This window comes from Saccostrea cucullata, unplaced genomic scaffold (assembly GCF_032062105.1).
Source record: "Saccostrea cucullata isolate Sc308-1 unplaced genomic scaffold, CSIRO_AGI_Scuc_v1 ctg106, whole genome shotgun sequence".
In the NCBI taxonomy this organism is placed as follows: Eukaryota; Metazoa; Mollusca; class Bivalvia; order Ostreida; family Ostreidae; genus Saccostrea; species Saccostrea cuccullata.
This window is the reverse complement of record NW_026927985.1, coordinates 255,504-273,759: the sequence shown is the minus strand read 5'-3', so window position 1 is coordinate 273,759 and position 18,256 is coordinate 255,504. Positions and strand designations below refer to the sequence as shown.

General features: G+C 34.3%; 1 protein-coding gene across 1 annotated transcript in view; it reads left to right on the top strand.

Moving 5' to 3' along the window:
• The first annotated feature begins 2,121 nt into the window (after window positions 1-2,121).
• Window positions 2,122-18,256, top strand: part of LOC134276088 (dynein axonemal heavy chain 10-like) — a 41,570-nt gene continuing 25,435 nt past the window's right edge. The window contains exons 1-19 of the mRNA XM_062758372.1: window positions 2,122-2,453; window positions 3,236-3,379; window positions 4,487-4,501; window positions 7,053-7,222; window positions 8,021-8,245; window positions 8,393-9,210; window positions 9,359-9,572; window positions 9,786-10,151; window positions 10,324-10,500; window positions 10,822-11,005; window positions 12,228-12,332; window positions 14,503-14,624; window positions 14,861-14,947; window positions 15,052-15,165; window positions 15,313-15,453; window positions 15,796-16,145; window positions 16,538-16,769; window positions 17,067-17,321; window positions 17,471-17,629. Coding sequence (XP_062614356.1) covers window positions 2,237-2,453; window positions 3,236-3,379; window positions 4,487-4,501; window positions 7,053-7,222; window positions 8,021-8,245; window positions 8,393-9,210; window positions 9,359-9,572; window positions 9,786-10,151; window positions 10,324-10,500; window positions 10,822-11,005; window positions 12,228-12,332; window positions 14,503-14,624; window positions 14,861-14,947; window positions 15,052-15,165; window positions 15,313-15,453; window positions 15,796-16,145; window positions 16,538-16,769; window positions 17,067-17,321; window positions 17,471-17,629 — 4,095 coding nt within the window. The 5' untranslated portion in view covers window positions 2,122-2,236. The remainder of the gene's footprint in view (window positions 2,454-3,235; window positions 3,380-4,486; window positions 4,502-7,052; window positions 7,223-8,020; window positions 8,246-8,392; window positions 9,211-9,358; window positions 9,573-9,785; window positions 10,152-10,323; window positions 10,501-10,821; window positions 11,006-12,227; window positions 12,333-14,502; window positions 14,625-14,860; window positions 14,948-15,051; window positions 15,166-15,312; window positions 15,454-15,795; window positions 16,146-16,537; window positions 16,770-17,066; window positions 17,322-17,470; window positions 17,630-18,256) is intronic.

Below are 18,256 nucleotides of genomic sequence, written 5' to 3'. Positions count from 1 at the left end.
TACATAATTATATGAATGCTTTGAGTATAGCATAGACATCGAGACTGGGCGAAGGGCCAGGGGGAGGGGATGGGGGGCTAAGCCCCCACTTATTTTGGAAAGATATATACATCGTATAAGCATTGAAAATGCAGCGTACCCTTTTTAGGTTTATTGTTCCCCTCCCCCGTTTGTTACCGACACATATGTATTGGAAAGATAAAGATTTGGACTGAGGGATCTTATACCCGTCGGTGGATCTAGACGGAGTTGGGAAGGGGGGGGGTGAGATGTGGCGGGAAAAGGCTTGGCATATCGTAAAACGCGCTTTATCCTTGTCTGTTGAAGCAAAATTTCGTAATATTCTGTCTGATAATAAATTGTCATTTATTCATTTGGAAATTTTCTTTCGGAAATGTATATATATACACGGCATTTTGAAATATATTCAACAAATCCTGTTTAAATAAAGTAAAATTGTTTATACTTGTAAACTGTATAACGCGGCCTTTGCTTTAGACTATGCCTAACATGTCTCCGCACCTCTGTAATGGAAAAACACCAGAATTGCCTAGGTACAGGGGGCCGCCATTTTGGACACCCAACATTGAGCGGAGGAGAAAAGCTGACAGGAGTCCTGATTGGTCATTAACCGAAAATCTTTGTGGTGGAATTTAATAGTGAAATATAAGAGATAAAAATGAAATGTGACTTAATAGAATGTGTAAAAAGACATAGGACTTATAAAGGAAGACTTGAGATGAGGGATGATATTTTACTGGACACTTTCATTCAGTGCGGATCTATACCAGTTGTGAATAGGCCAAAATTTAAAGGAAAAACGCAACGGCACGATATATTTTTCTTGGTGGAATTTTGAAGAAGAGATGTTGAACTTTATTTCACAGTGACTGATTTTTTGAAAATTGATTATATAAATAAGTGACAGTGATTGGAATTTGTATGAAAGTCTATGGGAAAACATTTGGTGGTGTTTGTCCTAATGTCAGAGTTTGTTGAAACATTTACCCCATATTTACAAAATTTGAATTTTATGATTGTGCGTATTTTGTTAAACATTTAAACACTCTGTTTAATATTCAATTATATGAATGTTAAATATTTTTATTTAAATTGTTTTAACTCCGCAGAAACGCACGACGACTTCAAACTTTCATATCAAATAACCGACCCCCTTCTGGCGGCCGGTAATAAACTCTATCAAACTCAACAGTAAACACACTGCCATTACTCCGTACAGTCTAACACGTCGATGCACAAAGACTCTTGTTACAAGGAATACAACTGTGAAATATAAAACTCTTAGGCCAAGGTCAAAAATATTTATACCAGCTGAAGGTCTTGTTACAATAAATACACATGTGAAGGATAAAAGCCCTAGCTCCAACTGTTCAAAAGTTATGGTCAAGTTGTGTTTTTTTTTTTGTAAAAGTAGGTCAAACTCCAAGGTCAAGAGGTCAAATTTGGTGGTACCCATGGAAAGGTCTTGTCACAAGGAATACACTTGTGAAATATTTTAAGCCATATATAGCCCCACCCACTCAATAGTACGTTATGGGCTAAGTTAAAATTGACAACAGACAGAGAGGCAAACAGACAGACAGATGGGACAAAAAGCAGTATACCCCATGGATCTTTCGATCCGGGGGCATAAAAATATTGAAAAACAGATGATTAAAGCACATGCATGCATGCATATGTTGATATTCAAAGTACGCCTATTTGTGACAAACGGACAAACAGGCGGACAAACAGACAAATGAGAACATTAAGGTAACTGGCCTTTGCAAAAGCAGGGAAAGGGAGGGGTGCAAAATAATAATTGATTTTGTACGTGTACTCTCAATGTGCGAAATATTTTTGGCGCCATCGGCATGCCATAGTCCGTCAGGAAAAAATGTCAGTAGCAACGCGTTTAAACAACATGGCGGCCCAAGTTACTGATATTCATGCGCCATAAAATACTGAAAGAATATTTTTTCATGGGAAAAGTATACATCATTAAAAAGGAATTGTGATTAAATTACGTAATACTTTGTGCTATTATTAAAACAATTTAAAGCTTATTTACATTTCAAATGAGTGTATGAACGGAGAACTTCTTAGTGCGGATGTGCAAAATTTGAAGAAACCAACCCCAGTTAGGAGCAGGTTGTTGTTGTTAGTGCAGAGAAATGAAAATGTAGAAGAAAAAAAAATGAAAAGTCGGTGAAATAACCAATTAGTGATCATCAAAATGGATGATCCCAGATTCGAATGGGTTGGTAAACAAGTGGCTTTGGCGCTTGATATAAAAGAGCCTGAAGTTTTTGAAGAATTGCTGGAAAGAGACGATGGCGTTTTTGAAAGAGGACTGGGAAAATTTCTCAATGACACACCAGAGGAAAATGAATCTTCCATTTTATTTTATAAAATAATCAAAGAAGAAGAAGAGGAAGTAGAAGTAGAATGTGGTACGTAGATGAATCTATTGATATATTTTACTTGTGCCTTAATTAAATTGGTGGAGTTTAAGGGGTTCACTCAGGGGTATATGATACCCTTGTGCCTTGTGCCCCCCCCTTTTGCAAAGGTAGACATAATATATAGGCATTGAACCCCCCCCCCCAAACTTTCAACAGACAAGTTGCAGTTTAAATCAGAATAGGGTATAAGTGGTAGCATTTAACAAAAAAATTGGTTCTGAAAGAAGTTCGATCATAACCACCCCCCCCCCCCCCTCCCCACCATGAAATAGAATTTTTGTGTTTGTACAATGGACATATTTTTCCTTTTTAAAAATTTTTTTGGCTTGTCAATTTTTTTGTTTGGTAGAAATAAGGCGCGGATCCAGGAATTGAAGTTAGAGGGGGCGCCAAAAGTAGGCAAGGGGTCTGGGGGCCGCCTTGAGGCCCCCAGTGGGTCCAGGGCAAAGCCCTGGTGGGGGCCCAGGGGGCGAAGCCCCTGGAAGCTCCTGGGTTCTAGAGATTTTGTAGGGTAAAACTGAGGTCTACCAAGTAGACATATTTACATTTTCTATAGACAAAACTGTGATTTACATTAACTTTGACAATTTTAGGGGGGGCGTGCGCCGGGTGCGCCCCCCCCCCCTTAAATCCGCCACTGGAAATGTAGAAATTTTTTTTACTCTTTCACTAACTCCCCCTTCAATTTGCTTCTGATGCCAGTGCCCTTGTGTATGGTTATAGTTATCTTACTTCATCTATTCTTAAACCTTAAAACTTCATACAATTAGAGCCAGAAATCCCAGATATAGAAGAAGAGGAGGAACCTACAGAACAGCCCGAGGAACCAAAAGACCCAGAAGAGGGAGAGCCATTAGCAGAACAGCCCTTGACTGTCTCAAGTCCTGCAGAGGAAGAAGAAACATCTAGAAAAGGTATAAAGACTAATTTATTTTAAAACTGATGTGGTTGAACACTTAAGTATCTATTCCTTTACTTATTTATAAAGGAATCTTTTACTCATTTAAGGAAAACAATTTAGCATATACTAATTCACACATTTTAATCAGGGACATATAATAATATACTAACGGGATTGGCAACTTCTTCATCGCCATGTTTATTTTATTACCAAAAACATCATGCGCATCCCTACAAGTTTTTCAAACTACATATATTCCCAGGAAAAAAAATGTTTTCAGATTAATGTCATTTATTCCTTTTATGTATTGGGATGTATTTTTGATAAATTTTTAAGCATAATATAATTGAAATATAAAGAAAACAAACACCGAAATTAGCGTTTTCTCTGAAATACGGCTAATCGGGTAATGTGCATATTTTGAAATAAATCCAATTTCTACTAAGATATGGAGTATAATCATTGCCAAAAAACATTTTTTTTTGATAGATAATTTGAGGTTTTGACCTGAAATATTTGATAATTAGAGATATAAGTAATTAAAGTTGACTTACAAAATCCCCCACTTACAAGATATTGCGAGAGTTGCTTTTCCTTTTAGTATATAGGTCCCTGTTTTAATATTTGAGTTTTTATTTCCTTCTATAATTTTTAGCTCAGTTGAGGTAAAGTGTAAATGACCTTTTATGATCATTATTTTCCGTCATTCGTCCATCTGTCTGGCATCTTTAAGAATGGGGTCTTATAAAAATGGTTGTCTAGACCTGATCAATTACCGGGATAATAATATAGTTCACTTTTAAATTGGGTACTTTTTTGGTTTGATTCATTTCGATTTTTATTTTAAACTGTATTAATTTCATGAATTGAGTTAAACAACACAGCGGCTGATTCTGGTTAATCAAAATTTTACATGGAATGATACCTTAAAAAATTGAGGCTAGAGTGTGATTTATGATATGGGGTCATAACTTTTCTGGAGAATAGAAGGTAGCATCTTCATAATCTTGTGATGAGGAAAAGCAAGGCCAAGGTAACTCAGGTGAGATGTGTGGTCCATGGACTGTTGTAATTATTAATATTGATATTATTATATAATGTATTCTTATGGACAAACTAGGCCACAGTAGAAAAGGTAAAGTGGTGGGAGACAAATAGGTAGCTAGTTCATATGAAAATATCTACTGGTGTTTATATACATGTATTATAAATGAGGGTTCGTTTAGTTTGATTGTGTTGGTGGTGTGCTGGGACATATAAATAAGTAAAATGTACGGGGTACAATTTACTGATTTAGAATGGCTAGAAACAAGGAATGGTGAAAGGCAGAGTGTCAGCAGACATTGTAGAATGTAGCAATCGAATCTGGTGAAGAAAATAACACTCTTACTCTGGTTATCAAAAGAGAAATTGTTCAGTTTTTATTAACTTTATAGAAATATTGAACTTTATGTGTTATCTTTTTGCTTCTAGCTAGTGATTGTTTCGTGGCCAAATTGAATGTCAGGCTATTTCTTTATCAATCAAAAAAAGTTCAAGGAATCTATAAAACAAGTGAACATTTCCAAGGAAACAAAATATTTCTCAGCTTTTAATGCTAATTCCCCCTATAATTTTTATTGCATGTAGCGGTATACTATTATAATCTGTCTTGGATACAAAAAGTATTGTAAAAAGACTGTGCACCAAGTGCAATCTTCAGAGGTTGCTTGTGACCAGACAACCCTAATTTATATGGTCCTTTGAAGAAAGATGTGTTAAATTTGTAGTTCATGAATTTGTAATGGAGTAATGTACGTTAAGGGGTTATACTTTTCTTTGGGATTAATTGATTGTGTTTTTGCAATTGAATTGATCTTGGTTATTTAAATATATATAGGGACACCCTCTTCAGGTAAGCCAGCTCCACAGATTTGAAGTAGATTTAACCCAGACTTAACACTAATGTCTATAAATAATAATGATTAACAACTGTGATTAACAGTGATCTCATGCAACCTATACAACTATGTAGTAATTGATTACAAAAGCCTTTAAATCAAGACAAAAGTGGTTCAAACCTATGCACATGCACTTTAACAGGTCAGAAAAAAAACTACCGTGCTTGAAAACTATACTGTGATTCTGTTCTATTCCTTGAAATCAAGGCTTATAATTAAATATTATGCAATACAGCACTGCTTTTGTGATGTCGTATCCATGCAGTCTTGCATAATTCTTCACTGGTAACTTACAAAAGAAAAAATGTGTTAGCTACACTGTATATATGTTGTTTAACACAATTGTCTTTTTAAAAAAATCAGATTTGTTCATTAAAAATATATTATTGATAAATAAAAATCAATATATTAGTAATCTTTTCTGACCTGTTATATACAGTAAAACTCAGTTAAAGCGAAGTCCCAGGGACCTGTGAATTTAATTCGCTATAACCGTAATTCGTTATATCCGTATAACGAATTCGTAAAACAAAATAGAGCGAAATCGCAATATGCATGTTTTCCTTCAAGTATTACTCCCAAACATATTAATGAAGCAAATATTTAAAAAAAAACTTCGATAACCAAGGTTTTATTATGAATTATTTTTCATATACAAATGTTAAAAGAAATTATAAAAGTCATTTCATTTTATCAAATTTTGAGATCATTGAAAGTTCATTATAAAAGATGTAAATTTCATTATATTTAATCTCAACGGGACTCAAAATCAGTTCGCTATATCCGTAAATTCGTTATATTGGAGTTCGTTTTAACCGTAAACTTTTACAAAGATTTGTTAAGAATTTTGCCGGGGACCCATAAAAACTTCGCTATAACGGTGAATTCTCTATATCCGTGTTCGTACTGAACGAGTTTTACTGTATTCCAATTCTAGATATTTTGCAAATAGGGTTGTAGGAATAGAGTAACATTTTATGGGAATATTTTATGAAACAATGAAGTACTGCTAGGTTATAAAATTGCAGTCTATTAATTTTTTCATAGTATGAAACAGAGTTATAGTAACCTGAATACCAGCACAGATTTATCCCCAGCTTTTTCCTGAAGTTTTTGAATGTACATTCATTATGTTGTATTAATTATACCCGTCGGAATGTGAATTTTAACCAAGATTTTGTGTTGTTCTGTGCAAATGTCAATAAATTTGATCACCATTTAATCCATTACCTGGCATATTAAATGGAATGTCTGCTTGTAAAATGAAAAAGAAATATTAACATAATTTAAAACTTAGATAACCATAATTTAATAAAACGAAATTATGCAGTTGTGGGTAAGAAAATTAATACATGTATGTACTTTTTATGCTTTTTACTGATTGAGTTTGAGTGGAAAAGTCTACAAATGATCAGAAAATATAAGCTATGGTTTTCTGTTGGAGATGCTTTCCTTATATAGATATTATCTTTAGTATAGAGGAGTAGAGACAACACAGTCACCTTTAAGAGAACATTTTTCAAAGATATACAGATAGAATATAAGAGATAAATGTATTTTGATAGCAATATTATTTCCATAAGGTAAATTTATTATGCTTCATATTAGAGACATTTCAATTTAATTCAATGAATTCCTCTGCGAACTTAATTAATTTTTCATAAAAAATTATAAAGAAATGTATGAAAATGTTAACTTTCAAATTTAATGCACAATATGATAACAGAAAGATTTGAAATAAAATAGGCAGACGAAAGAAGCGAGCCAAAAGTGAGGCTACAGATAAGGATGGGGCTGAAGATAGTGCCAAAATGCCCCAGGATGGAGAGGGGGGCAAGTCTGAGGGGGGCGAAGGGGAAACGGCTGAGGGAGAGGGAGCTGAGGAGGAAAACCCGGAGAATAAACAGCCAAAAACTGTAAGTGAGAGTGAAAGGTTGGTAAAAGAAATACACAACATATATATCAATATTCTTCAGTTATGAAAATGATAATGTAGGATATAAATTAATAATATATACATAAAGTGTTTGTCATCCACTTATTGTGATTCTCCACTTTCTGTACCTCTGCCTTACTTTGTATCTAAAGCTTACATTGATTTCAAAGAAACTTTCGACAATTTTGGATCACCTGAGTCACCTAGCTGGCATATTGCTCTTTGTTTTCTTAAGTCATTGGGACTCATTGCATGGCTTACAGAAACTGTTCAAGATAATTCCTTTTAAAGCATTACAACCATATCTACTTAAAAGATCATACCCGTAATATAAATTTAATATGATGCATATGAGAGATTTAACTTTAAACAATGAGACTTAATTCTTAAGGCTGTTTAATAGTTGAATGAATCAACTCTACATACTGTTTTACAAAAGGAAAAAAAAACTAGTTCTATAAATAAAAATATTTTTTAAAAATTAGTCTCTCCTTTATAATATATTTTACCATTATACCAAAGAAGTGTACTTGTTTCGATACAAATGTACCTTGGGGGTGGGGGTGGAGGGGCAGGGATGGGGGGGGGGGGCATTTATGCTTCTTTGACCTATTTTTAGGAGTAATACTGAAATTCAGGAGTGCAAACTGTTGTTTTCTCTCAGGTATTCTAATGCAGATGTGATAGAAAATGCCAGGATTGCTGATGAAAAGATATCCAGTGCAGTTTACTTTAGAAAATTGATACTCAGAATTTATATTTTAATAACGTGTTTCAGAAAATAATCATTCAGAAAGTCATGAGGACGTACCTATACATGTGTTACCAACACCTTCCTGAGGAGGTGGCCGATACAAAGTGTGTGTATTTTTTGAGGAACACCCCGGGGATGGTTCCCCTCCCCAACAGTTCAGAAGAAGCCAATGCAGAACTCCCTGGTTACTTTGAGATGGGAATTCTCAATGGTCATTCCCTCGTTATGCTTGAACAAATCATCTCTCAGGTATGTGAATTTGAACAAGGTATGCATATTTTTTGAATCTAGAATTTAAAATAAATGATGTCATCACACATAAATGTACGGTACCAGCAAAACTTATCTGAACACAGCACAAAGCAGCATTTGAATTAAAATTTATGATGTTTACAGGTGTACATGCCACTACTGTCATACAATCAACATCGAAATGGGGACCGGAAACAAGAGGCTAGAGCCGTAAGTCGGGCAGACACCAAAGCGACAGAAGCTTCCATGGTATCAGAAGATGGTGGTGAAAAAGAGGAGCCCAAGATAAATATAGCAGAATCTAGAGCTAAAGCCATGCTCAGAGACGAATTCCTCATAAACATGCAGAAGTTTGCCTCTGGAATTAACAGGACCATTCAGCAGATTGAGGGAGAAGTTAGATTGGAAATTCCAGATATTGAGCTTGGGGACCTTAAAATGGAAGAAATTTTGGCAGACAGTGATTTAATGACCATTATCAAAAACTCTTGTTCTGAATGGGCAAAGCAAGTGAGGGGTGCACTGGATGCAGAACTCAAAAAAGTGCCACAAGGGAAAGGGCCTCTGGCAGAAATTGATTTTTGGAGAGAAAGAAACGCTTCTCTTAGTGCTTTAACTGAGCAGTTAAAACTGCCTATTGTGGATCGAATGATTGAAATTTATAACCAAGTGGAGATGGACTTCAGTGATTTGAAGCCAGAGTTGAACAAGTACTATGTTGAAGCTAAGGACAATGTGAGATTTTTGTCGACTCTTGAAAGACATTTCAAAAATATTACTCATGGAGCTACATTCCAAGTAGTAATTGAGACCATTCCTTCAATGATGAATGCTCTACGCATGGTGTGGATCATATCAAGGCATTATAACAAGGATGAAAGAATGGTGCCCCTGATGAGCAGAATTGCCTGGGAGTTGGCAGAGAGAGTCTGTAAAGTTATCAACATAAGGACAATATATGGGTAAGGATTTCTTTGTTTTGTTCTGTTTGGATATCTATTGATGTGACAAAAGTGAAAATCAAATATGTTGCTTTAACTTTATCGATAAGGTCATCCAATGAATTATAATCTGTGAAAGTTTTACTGGTATTTAAATTTTCATTTACAGAGGTGAAGGTCCAGTAACAAATACAGAGGAGGTGAAAGTCAAAACTTCTGAGGCCAAAAGGATGCTGGAGGTGTGGAAAGAGCAGTATTTTGAGGTCCGTGCTAAAATTGAGGCCTCTGGGCGGGACCAGAGGTGGGAGTTTGATAGGAAGAAGCTGTTTGAGAGAACGGATCACATGGCTGTTATCTGTCAGAACTTGTATGATGTGGCTCAGGTATGTAAAAAGCAGTGCTAAAGTGAGACAGAAAATTTTGAAAGCTGCAAGTTTTTGGCATTAGTCAGCTTTTGTTTTGTTTGTTGTGTATCTTTTTTCCTTTGGCTATAAGAATTGAAATAAGGATATAATGTTAAAAATGAACTCATCTTTTCCCCGAAAATATTTGTTGTATTTTTTGGGGTGATAAATTGATTGTGTTTTTTAATGTAGGTGCTTGAGGAATTTTACAATATTTTTGGACCTGAGCTTAAAGCTGTCACAGGTGACCCTAAACGAATAGAAGAAGTCTTACTCAGAGTGGACAACCTTGTCAAACCCCTGCAGGAAGTGGGATTTGATCCATTTGAGATTCAGCACAAAAACTCATGGAAAAGTCAGATGGAGCATTTCTACAAACAAGTGGAGTCCATAGAAGGAGAAGCAAAAATGTTTATTGATGAATCTTTTCAATCTTTGCGCTCTGCTGAGGGTGCTTTTGATATGTTGCTTAACTTCAAACACATCAGATCCAGGAAAGCTATCAATGACCAGATGATGCAGAAATTCAAAGACATTTTAGTGCAATATGAGAAAGAAGTAATTTACTCTTAATCTTATTAGAAATTATGACATATGCTTTTGATACCTTCAGTGGTAAAAATAAATTCCTAAAAGACCTTAGCTTCTCATTATATAACCTCAATTCCTTATATATCAAATTAATGTTGCAGGACTTATAATGTTAATGTAATTTATTTTTCAATCACAGGTGAGTACTATGGATGAGCTGTTTCAGGCTCAGAAGGACAACCCCCCTCTTCACAAGAATCACCCCCCAGTGGCAGGAGCTGTATTCTGGGAAAGATCCTTATTTCATCGCATTAAGCACACCATCGTTCGTTTTCTCACTATGGAGGATATGATGCAGAGTGAAATGGGAAAACATGTAAGTTAGGATTTAAATTGAAGAAAAGGTTTTTATTACAGCTTTCATTTTGATTCATTCTTTTTTCAATGTCTAAATAACTTTTTATACTCTAAGTCAATTTTTATTGTGAATACTTCAATTTTGCATATTGTCTTCTCATAAAAATTTATTCTCATGTATATTTCTAATATATGTTTGCCTAGCCATTTGTTAGCTTTTTAAGTCACCTGACCAGAGCCAAAGGATCAAGTGGTAGTGAGGGTTCAAAATTAGATTCCTGATAAAATCAGGAGAGGGTACAGATATTAATATGTAAATGAAATATCTTTGATTTCATAGGCACGGGCAAAATACTTAAGTGTTGCAAGGCAGATGAAATTCTATGAAGATCAAAAATATGAAGAATGGAGACAGAATGTGGAGCAGCACTTGCCAGCTCTGCTGAAGAGAAATCTTCTGATTAAGCCCCATCATGCAGCAGAGGAGATGAGAGCAGCCGCCCAGAAAGCAGCTGATGAAGCAGGTATATAACAGTGATAACTAGGCCTACAGCTAGGTTTTAAACAAAGGAATTGGATATATAACATAAAAAATGCTTTTTAAACTTAAAAATTTAAACTCTTAAGTCGCTTTTGTCATTGCTAGCTCACCTCAACAAAGTCTTATGTTTCACCCTCATTGTCAGTATTGCAGGTCAAAGATTTTGGAACAGATTTATTTCCAAGTAACTCTTCGCCCTATCTTGATTAGAGATGCATGGAAAAATACATGTGGTATGCTTCATTGTATCAGTTAGGATTCAGATGCTGCATTTTAAACTAATTTTTCCTGAACAATAATGAGGTTCAGTTTTTGAAGTATGCTAAAGTTTCAGGATCAAGTCTCATTCCCAAGAAATTTTGAGGTCTGTGGTTACTAAATTTGCATTGATGATGCCCCTAAGAGATGCACACTACCAAACTTGCTTAAAATGCTGATTCTTACCTACTTTTTTGTCAAATTGAACAAGATATGGATTTTAGAGTAGGTCCATTTCCAGGAATGGTAAAATTATGGAGAGTTGAATTGATGTTGCATCTAGGTCTGAGCTCAGATGCTGACCTAGTGAGTGAGCAAGTTAAAAGTATTCTGAGTCATTCCAAAGTATCTATAGCTGAATAGTGACTTACCTCAGATAGATGCATGCTTCCAGATATACTTTGGATGCTGGATCTGCCACTCACACTATTAGTTACTGAACAGCTCAGTTTGTTGCATCATGTCCATTATTATTATTATAAGGTATTATAAGTCCTCTTCAGACCAAATAGCTAGGACAGTCACTCTTTTAGAACATCTGTTTTGTCGAGGTGAGCTCTGTATGTGTAATCTTTAAATTGTGCAATTTCAAGCTTTTAATTAACATTTTCTTTATTTGTTTGCTTTATTAATATAAAATAGAAATGGATAACAAATTTATAGATCACAAGATAACACAATACTGTAGATTTGTATGCTTATTTTAACTTGGTGAGATATTCAGCTAGTACAGATATATTGTTGACTGTTCATAACATGTACCAAGTGGAAAAAACTACGTCTACAGCAACTAATTTACAGCTTTAATAATTTTTCCTAAAGATGTGCATTATATTTTATGGAATGTGAATATTTCCATGCTTGTAACCTTACTATATCATAAGTTGTGCATGTAGTTGCATGGTCTGTGGATATCTTTTCATGACTTGATTGTTCAATATATATAGCACACCAGCATCATGCAAATATAAACCCAGAACAAGATCAGCAGGTTGTAAAATCCGAGGGAGAAACTCAGGAAGCTGATCAGCCTTCTGATCCGAGTAACCAGGGTAAACTAGCCTGTTGCTGTGTCACTAATGTGTTAGCCATGTTTTACTTGCAGACTTCAGTATAGAGAACACAGTCTAGGAAAATTGTTGATCAATTGCAAACAGTGGTCAAATTCAGACAAAATGTCGATCTTTCATAGATCTGTGTTCTCGTGTGAATTTACACCTGCCTGTTTAAATTTTAAATATTATCTTTTCCATTTTAAAATATGGATAAAAAAATATTCAAGGTATTTGGAAAGTTTAGAAATATACAGGTGTAAATTTTCTTTAAAGTGTTATCCATCTGTAGAACCCCCTGTGCTGAGCCTCTTGAGCTGGACTTGCTCTCTCTTAACACTCTTAGTCCTTTAAATCTTGTGTGCAATGCACTTTCCAAAATGCATGTGTTTAAAAAATTAGCTCCTGATCTATTGTTAAAACTAAACTTCATTATCTGAAACAACATCCAATTTAGATACATCTCAGCCTGATCTTTTATGTAATTATAAAATGTTAATGGGTATTGTCCAATCGACATAGAATGATTTAATATCAAAATTAATCCATCATAAGAAACCTAATTCAAATTCTCAAGTACACTTATTCATTGTCAGTTACCACAATATATCTCACACTCAACATTGAGAGACCATGAGTTTCCAACAACGTGTTGGAGAGTATTGTAAACGTATTACATTTGGCTGTGTATTCTTTTTAGCGGATTTGGCGGAATGCAGCAACCACTAAATCAAGTACAAAGCTAAATGTCTTGTACATATACACATAAATAAGAATATTAAGAAATGCGCTAAATCAAATCTATGCTAACTTATTCAAAAGTCAATTTCCGCCCAATATTGTACACACTAAATATAATACATTTACAGTATTTTCCCTAAGAATCCGCAACCAGCCATACTGACTGCTTCCATTTATAAATGGATTATCTGGTTGTAACAACTTGACTAAAATGTTTGTACATGTATTCCAATTGTTCAAACTAAATGTACTATACAGTATTGAAGTGGCAGAAACTTCACCCACAGAGACTATGCCTTTAGGTCACTAAGTGGGTATATGTGCAGTTTTTTAGATAAAAGATCATTAGGTCAGAAAACATGAGGTCACACATAATTAAGCCATTGTTTGAAAGTTACAAAACTATGTGATGTGGATGGGAGAGAGTTTATGATGAACAAACCCAAGACTGTGGCTTGAGACAATTATTTACCTAATAAGATGTTGTCAACCAATAACTATGTCATATTTTTTTCTTATTGGCATAAGCAATATGATTGATAGTTTATTCCAATGGTATGTATGGGTATTGACTGATTGGGTCGTGAAAGGTCAGTCTGAGATGAATCCAAATAAAAAAAATATTATGTTTTAGGTCTTTTGTGTCTATAATAGTGATCTTTCTTAATTCCCATAGCATGCATACAAACTAAAGGATGTAATTCTATTTAGATTGACTAGTAGATCTAGAGGTCAAAGAGCTTTGATCAAGAGCTTTGATATGATAGTAATCTGAAAAGATAAATTAGGGAAGTAATTATCAAATAGACAAACAACTTTGATATATACTATATAACTTAATTTTTAGAATAATATTGTTGGAAATTAAAAAAAATGCAGTTGTGGAATTGTTCATACCATTTTTTTATGTGGAAACCTTTAGAATATTTTTGTTTTGATTTGTGAGAATTTGTATACTGAAAGTTAAGAAATTGTAATTAATTTCTAAGATTAAATCATTAAAAAATCAATCTTTTTAAAGAAATCATAAGTTTGAAGGATAAAGAAATCTTTTAACAATAATTACTAGTCATATATGAAAGATATATAATCCTTCTAGCTGTTAAGAATAGGAGATGTTATGACTGCACATGCATGAGCACCTGTTTCTTGGGATTGTTTCAGTGGGATTTTAAGGAATTTTACAGCAAACATTAGAGAATTCATATTTTTCATCACATTGATTCAGATCTTGTAATCTTAAATTGATTTATCTTAAAAGTTAATGATATTTCTTAGAGCACATTCTCAACACTCTTAATCAATTAAGTAGACAGACTACACAAATACATATTATTTAACAATCTTTAAAAGAAACAACACTTTTTTAGTAGATCTGGAAAATGTCAGATTTTCTATCAGAATTTAATAATGTTGACTGATTTTGCAGGTGTTCAGCTGAAATTCTTGGTGGACTTTGATCCTCAGCTGACAGAGATTATATCTGAGACCAGGTACATGGAACAGCTGGGATTCTCTGTCCCTGAGTTAGCCAGAAATGTAGCTTTACAGGTAATGTAATATAGGAAGTGTCACAAAATATTCAATGACTGAAATTATTCATCAATGTTTAATTGTTGTCTTTATAGAGCAAGAAATTATATGGTGAATGCATCTATTTTCCTTCATGATAATTTCATATACATGTATAAGTAGGTATTTACACAAATTAATATATTACACTACTTTTTTTTTAATTATAAAATTTTTTCTCAGCAGTTATATGATTTTACTTTCTTTCCTAACAGGAAGAGAAGTACATTAATTATGTAGAGGGTCTACGCTTCATGCTGAGTAGATATCATGCATTGCTGTCCTCTTTGGATCAGGCTGAGGTAAAAGATAAAACTGGTTGCTAATATTTGATTTGATAAAATTAAATAGATGTCATATTCTTGATATAGAACACTTATTATAATATTTCATGATGATTTTACAGACGAGTTTGTTAGAGGATCACATGCGAGAACTTCGTCGCGTAATCAGACCAGGGTCCAAACGATTGAACTGGAACTCCTTGGGCATCAATGACTTTGTTCTCAAGTGTAGAAATGTAAGCCATGTACTGCAAAAAGAATTTTAAAGTTTGTGACCTCCTACTTCAACTACATGAAAATTGGAAATTACAATGCTCCTCTATATATATTGTCCTTTTATCAACATCCTTTTGTGTACAAGTCTGATGGATGTTTCTTTTTAGGCTATTGGAAAATTTGAATCTCTGGTCAATCAAATACAAAAGAATGCCAAAGACATTAACCAGAGACTACAAATGATTGAGAACTCCAATCTGTTTAAAGCACCACCACAGAAATATCCAGACACTCTGCCGAGCTGCAAGGTAGGGATAGTAAGGGCAATGTTAAGTTACCATGACTCTCTCTTCATTGTGCATATCATGTATTGTCTCATAACTCTGTCGCATTATCTGTCATCCATCAGGGTGTGGAAATCAGTGTCCAGGATAGGACTGAGTTGTGATTATGTAGCCTGAAATTAAATCTTATATTCATGGAAATAAAGCAGGCAAACTTTTGACTTTTGGAGTACTTAACATAATTACCAAATTAATAAAGTCTGCAATGTCTGATGTGTTTATAGTTCTGATTATCATTTCAAAATATGAAAGAAATGTGTCATCAAGCATTATTTCATTCTGAGTACATTTTTTATTTATTTGTAGGAATATTTTGAACATGTGGAAAAAGAAAGAGCCAAAGATTTTGAGATTCTAGCCAGAAAATATCGAGCAATAGGACCCTTACTGACAAAAATGGAAGGACTTGTTGTGCACACAAACTCTGGAAGATCTCCCAAGTTACACGCATATTACTCTTATTGGGAGAAGAAAGTGTACGATGCTCTGACCAAGTTAATTATGAACAATTTACGCAGGTTTGAGTTGGCTTTACGGACAGAAAAACCTTTATATCAGGTGGAGACTCTGCTAGCGGCTCCTGATGTGGTGCTTCACCCCCAAGCCAACGAAGTGTACAAGTTAACTCTTCAGTGTGTGAGAGATAGTGTGGAAGGGTAAGCAATTTAATCCTCTTCCCATAACTGCATGTTATGTTTTATTTTCCATTAAATTTAAGGTGAACAGTCAGTTTAAGAATATCTAAATACCCAGTACATGCATTTGTTAAAATTGAATTGAATATGTTGGCTCTAGATTTCAGTATAAGTATTAATATTTTTTATGCCCTCTTAATTGGAGTTTTAAGAAAAAAAATTTTTATCTGTCTGTCTGTAGATACTTAACCTTATCCATAACTTTTGAAACATTAGTGCTATAGCTTTTGTATTACAAGTTTATTAATTATGACAATAACCTTTCTTTGGGTACCAATATTTTTTATCTCATGACCTTCACCATTTTATTTTAGTTTTTATATCATTGTCATTGTTTATATATTATTTAACAGAACTAAGTTATTTGTGAGATGGATGCAAGGAACCTGTATTGAGACTCCACCCCAGAAAGTCGAGGGAGATGATGAACCATACATTTTCTGTTTCTTCACGGACATCTCTGCTAATCCAGAAGTCATAGACTATGTTCAAACCATTCAGACGGATATCAAAAATACTCTCACTAGTATGACAAGGTACCTTAACAGGTGGAAGAAATACAGGAGTATTTGGAAGGTTGACAAGGTTTGTTTCTTTATAATTGGTATATACATTAGTTTTTTTTAAATATATTGAGAAGACATTTACAAAGGAATATATAAAATTGTATAATTTGTAGGTGTCCTGAATTTCAGGTTAAATATTATGTCCAGTCATTTATATCCTTATATCCAAGTAAATAGATTGAGAATAAAGAATACATTATACTGATATATCAATTATTGTGATTTTTAACTATGTTGTTACCATGTGTAAAACATTTTAAATACTAGATGTTTGTAATGATTAACATGATTTTAATCAAAATGATTTTCATTGCAGCAAGCCATTGCTGAAAAGTGGTACCAAAAAGGTCCTTCAGTTGTGGCATTTGATGACAAACTGCAGTATTATTACAAAACCATAGATGAAGTGGAAACTCTTCCACTGGTAAAAGACCAGGACTGTATTCGTCTCCACATGGGGCCGTTAGCTTCTTCTGTGAAGGAGCATGCCAAGCAGTGGATTGGACATCTTGGAAAGATCTTAAGGGACTCAGCTAAGGAATCCCTATACAAACTCAGGGATGAATTGGATGTAAGTGATAAAAATTTAGAGGATTTTAAACACAGTGACAAAACTGGTTGTGAATATTGTGTTTCAAACTAATGAATAAATGGCATTTGTATTGAAGTCTGGATTTGCATTTCAATGTTTTCATTATTTTGTTTTGTTTTATTACAAAGGATAAGTCCGACGATTTAGAACAAACACCCAGCTCTCTAGAGGATCTCAAATTTGTCCTGACAACTATATCAGATATCAAGTCTATATCCCTAGATGTAGAAACCAGAATCCGAGATATCAGGGAGCGATACAGGACTCTCTCCATGTATGATATTGAGGTAAGATATAAGATAACTAGTGCTAATTGTACACATATTATTCACCAAACGCTCCCCAACTCCCTTTTGGTGCCATATTCCCTGTAAGCTTCATTAAATACGACAAAATCTATGCATTTGAGACTTTAACAACGCCAAGTTCATTCAAATTTTAGCATTGCACGCGTGCGCATGTGAATGCATGTGCGTAATGACCATATCATCTAGTCAACACAATCTATACATTTTAATATACTAAATATTAAAGTATTTAATCCAAAATTATTTAAAAATACGCTCATTCAAGTGTATTTTTGATTTAACTCATTTCACGTGCACGCACGTGCATACATGAGCATGGTGTCCATATCTTCTTGTAGACGTCCATTACATCTCTCTATGTTCTAAATCCTACTCCGTTTGGTTGAAAACCAAAGCAGTTATAGCTGTTTAAAGTTTCAGCCAATCAGATTACAGAGCAAGTACACGCACGTGTATGCATGTGCATGGCGACCATATCATGTTGTAGAAGTTCATTATATCTATATATGTTCCAAATCCCATCCTATTTGGTTGAAAACCAAGGGAGTTATAGCTATTTAAAGTTTAAGCCAATCAGATTGCAGCGCACGTGCATGCACGTGATTT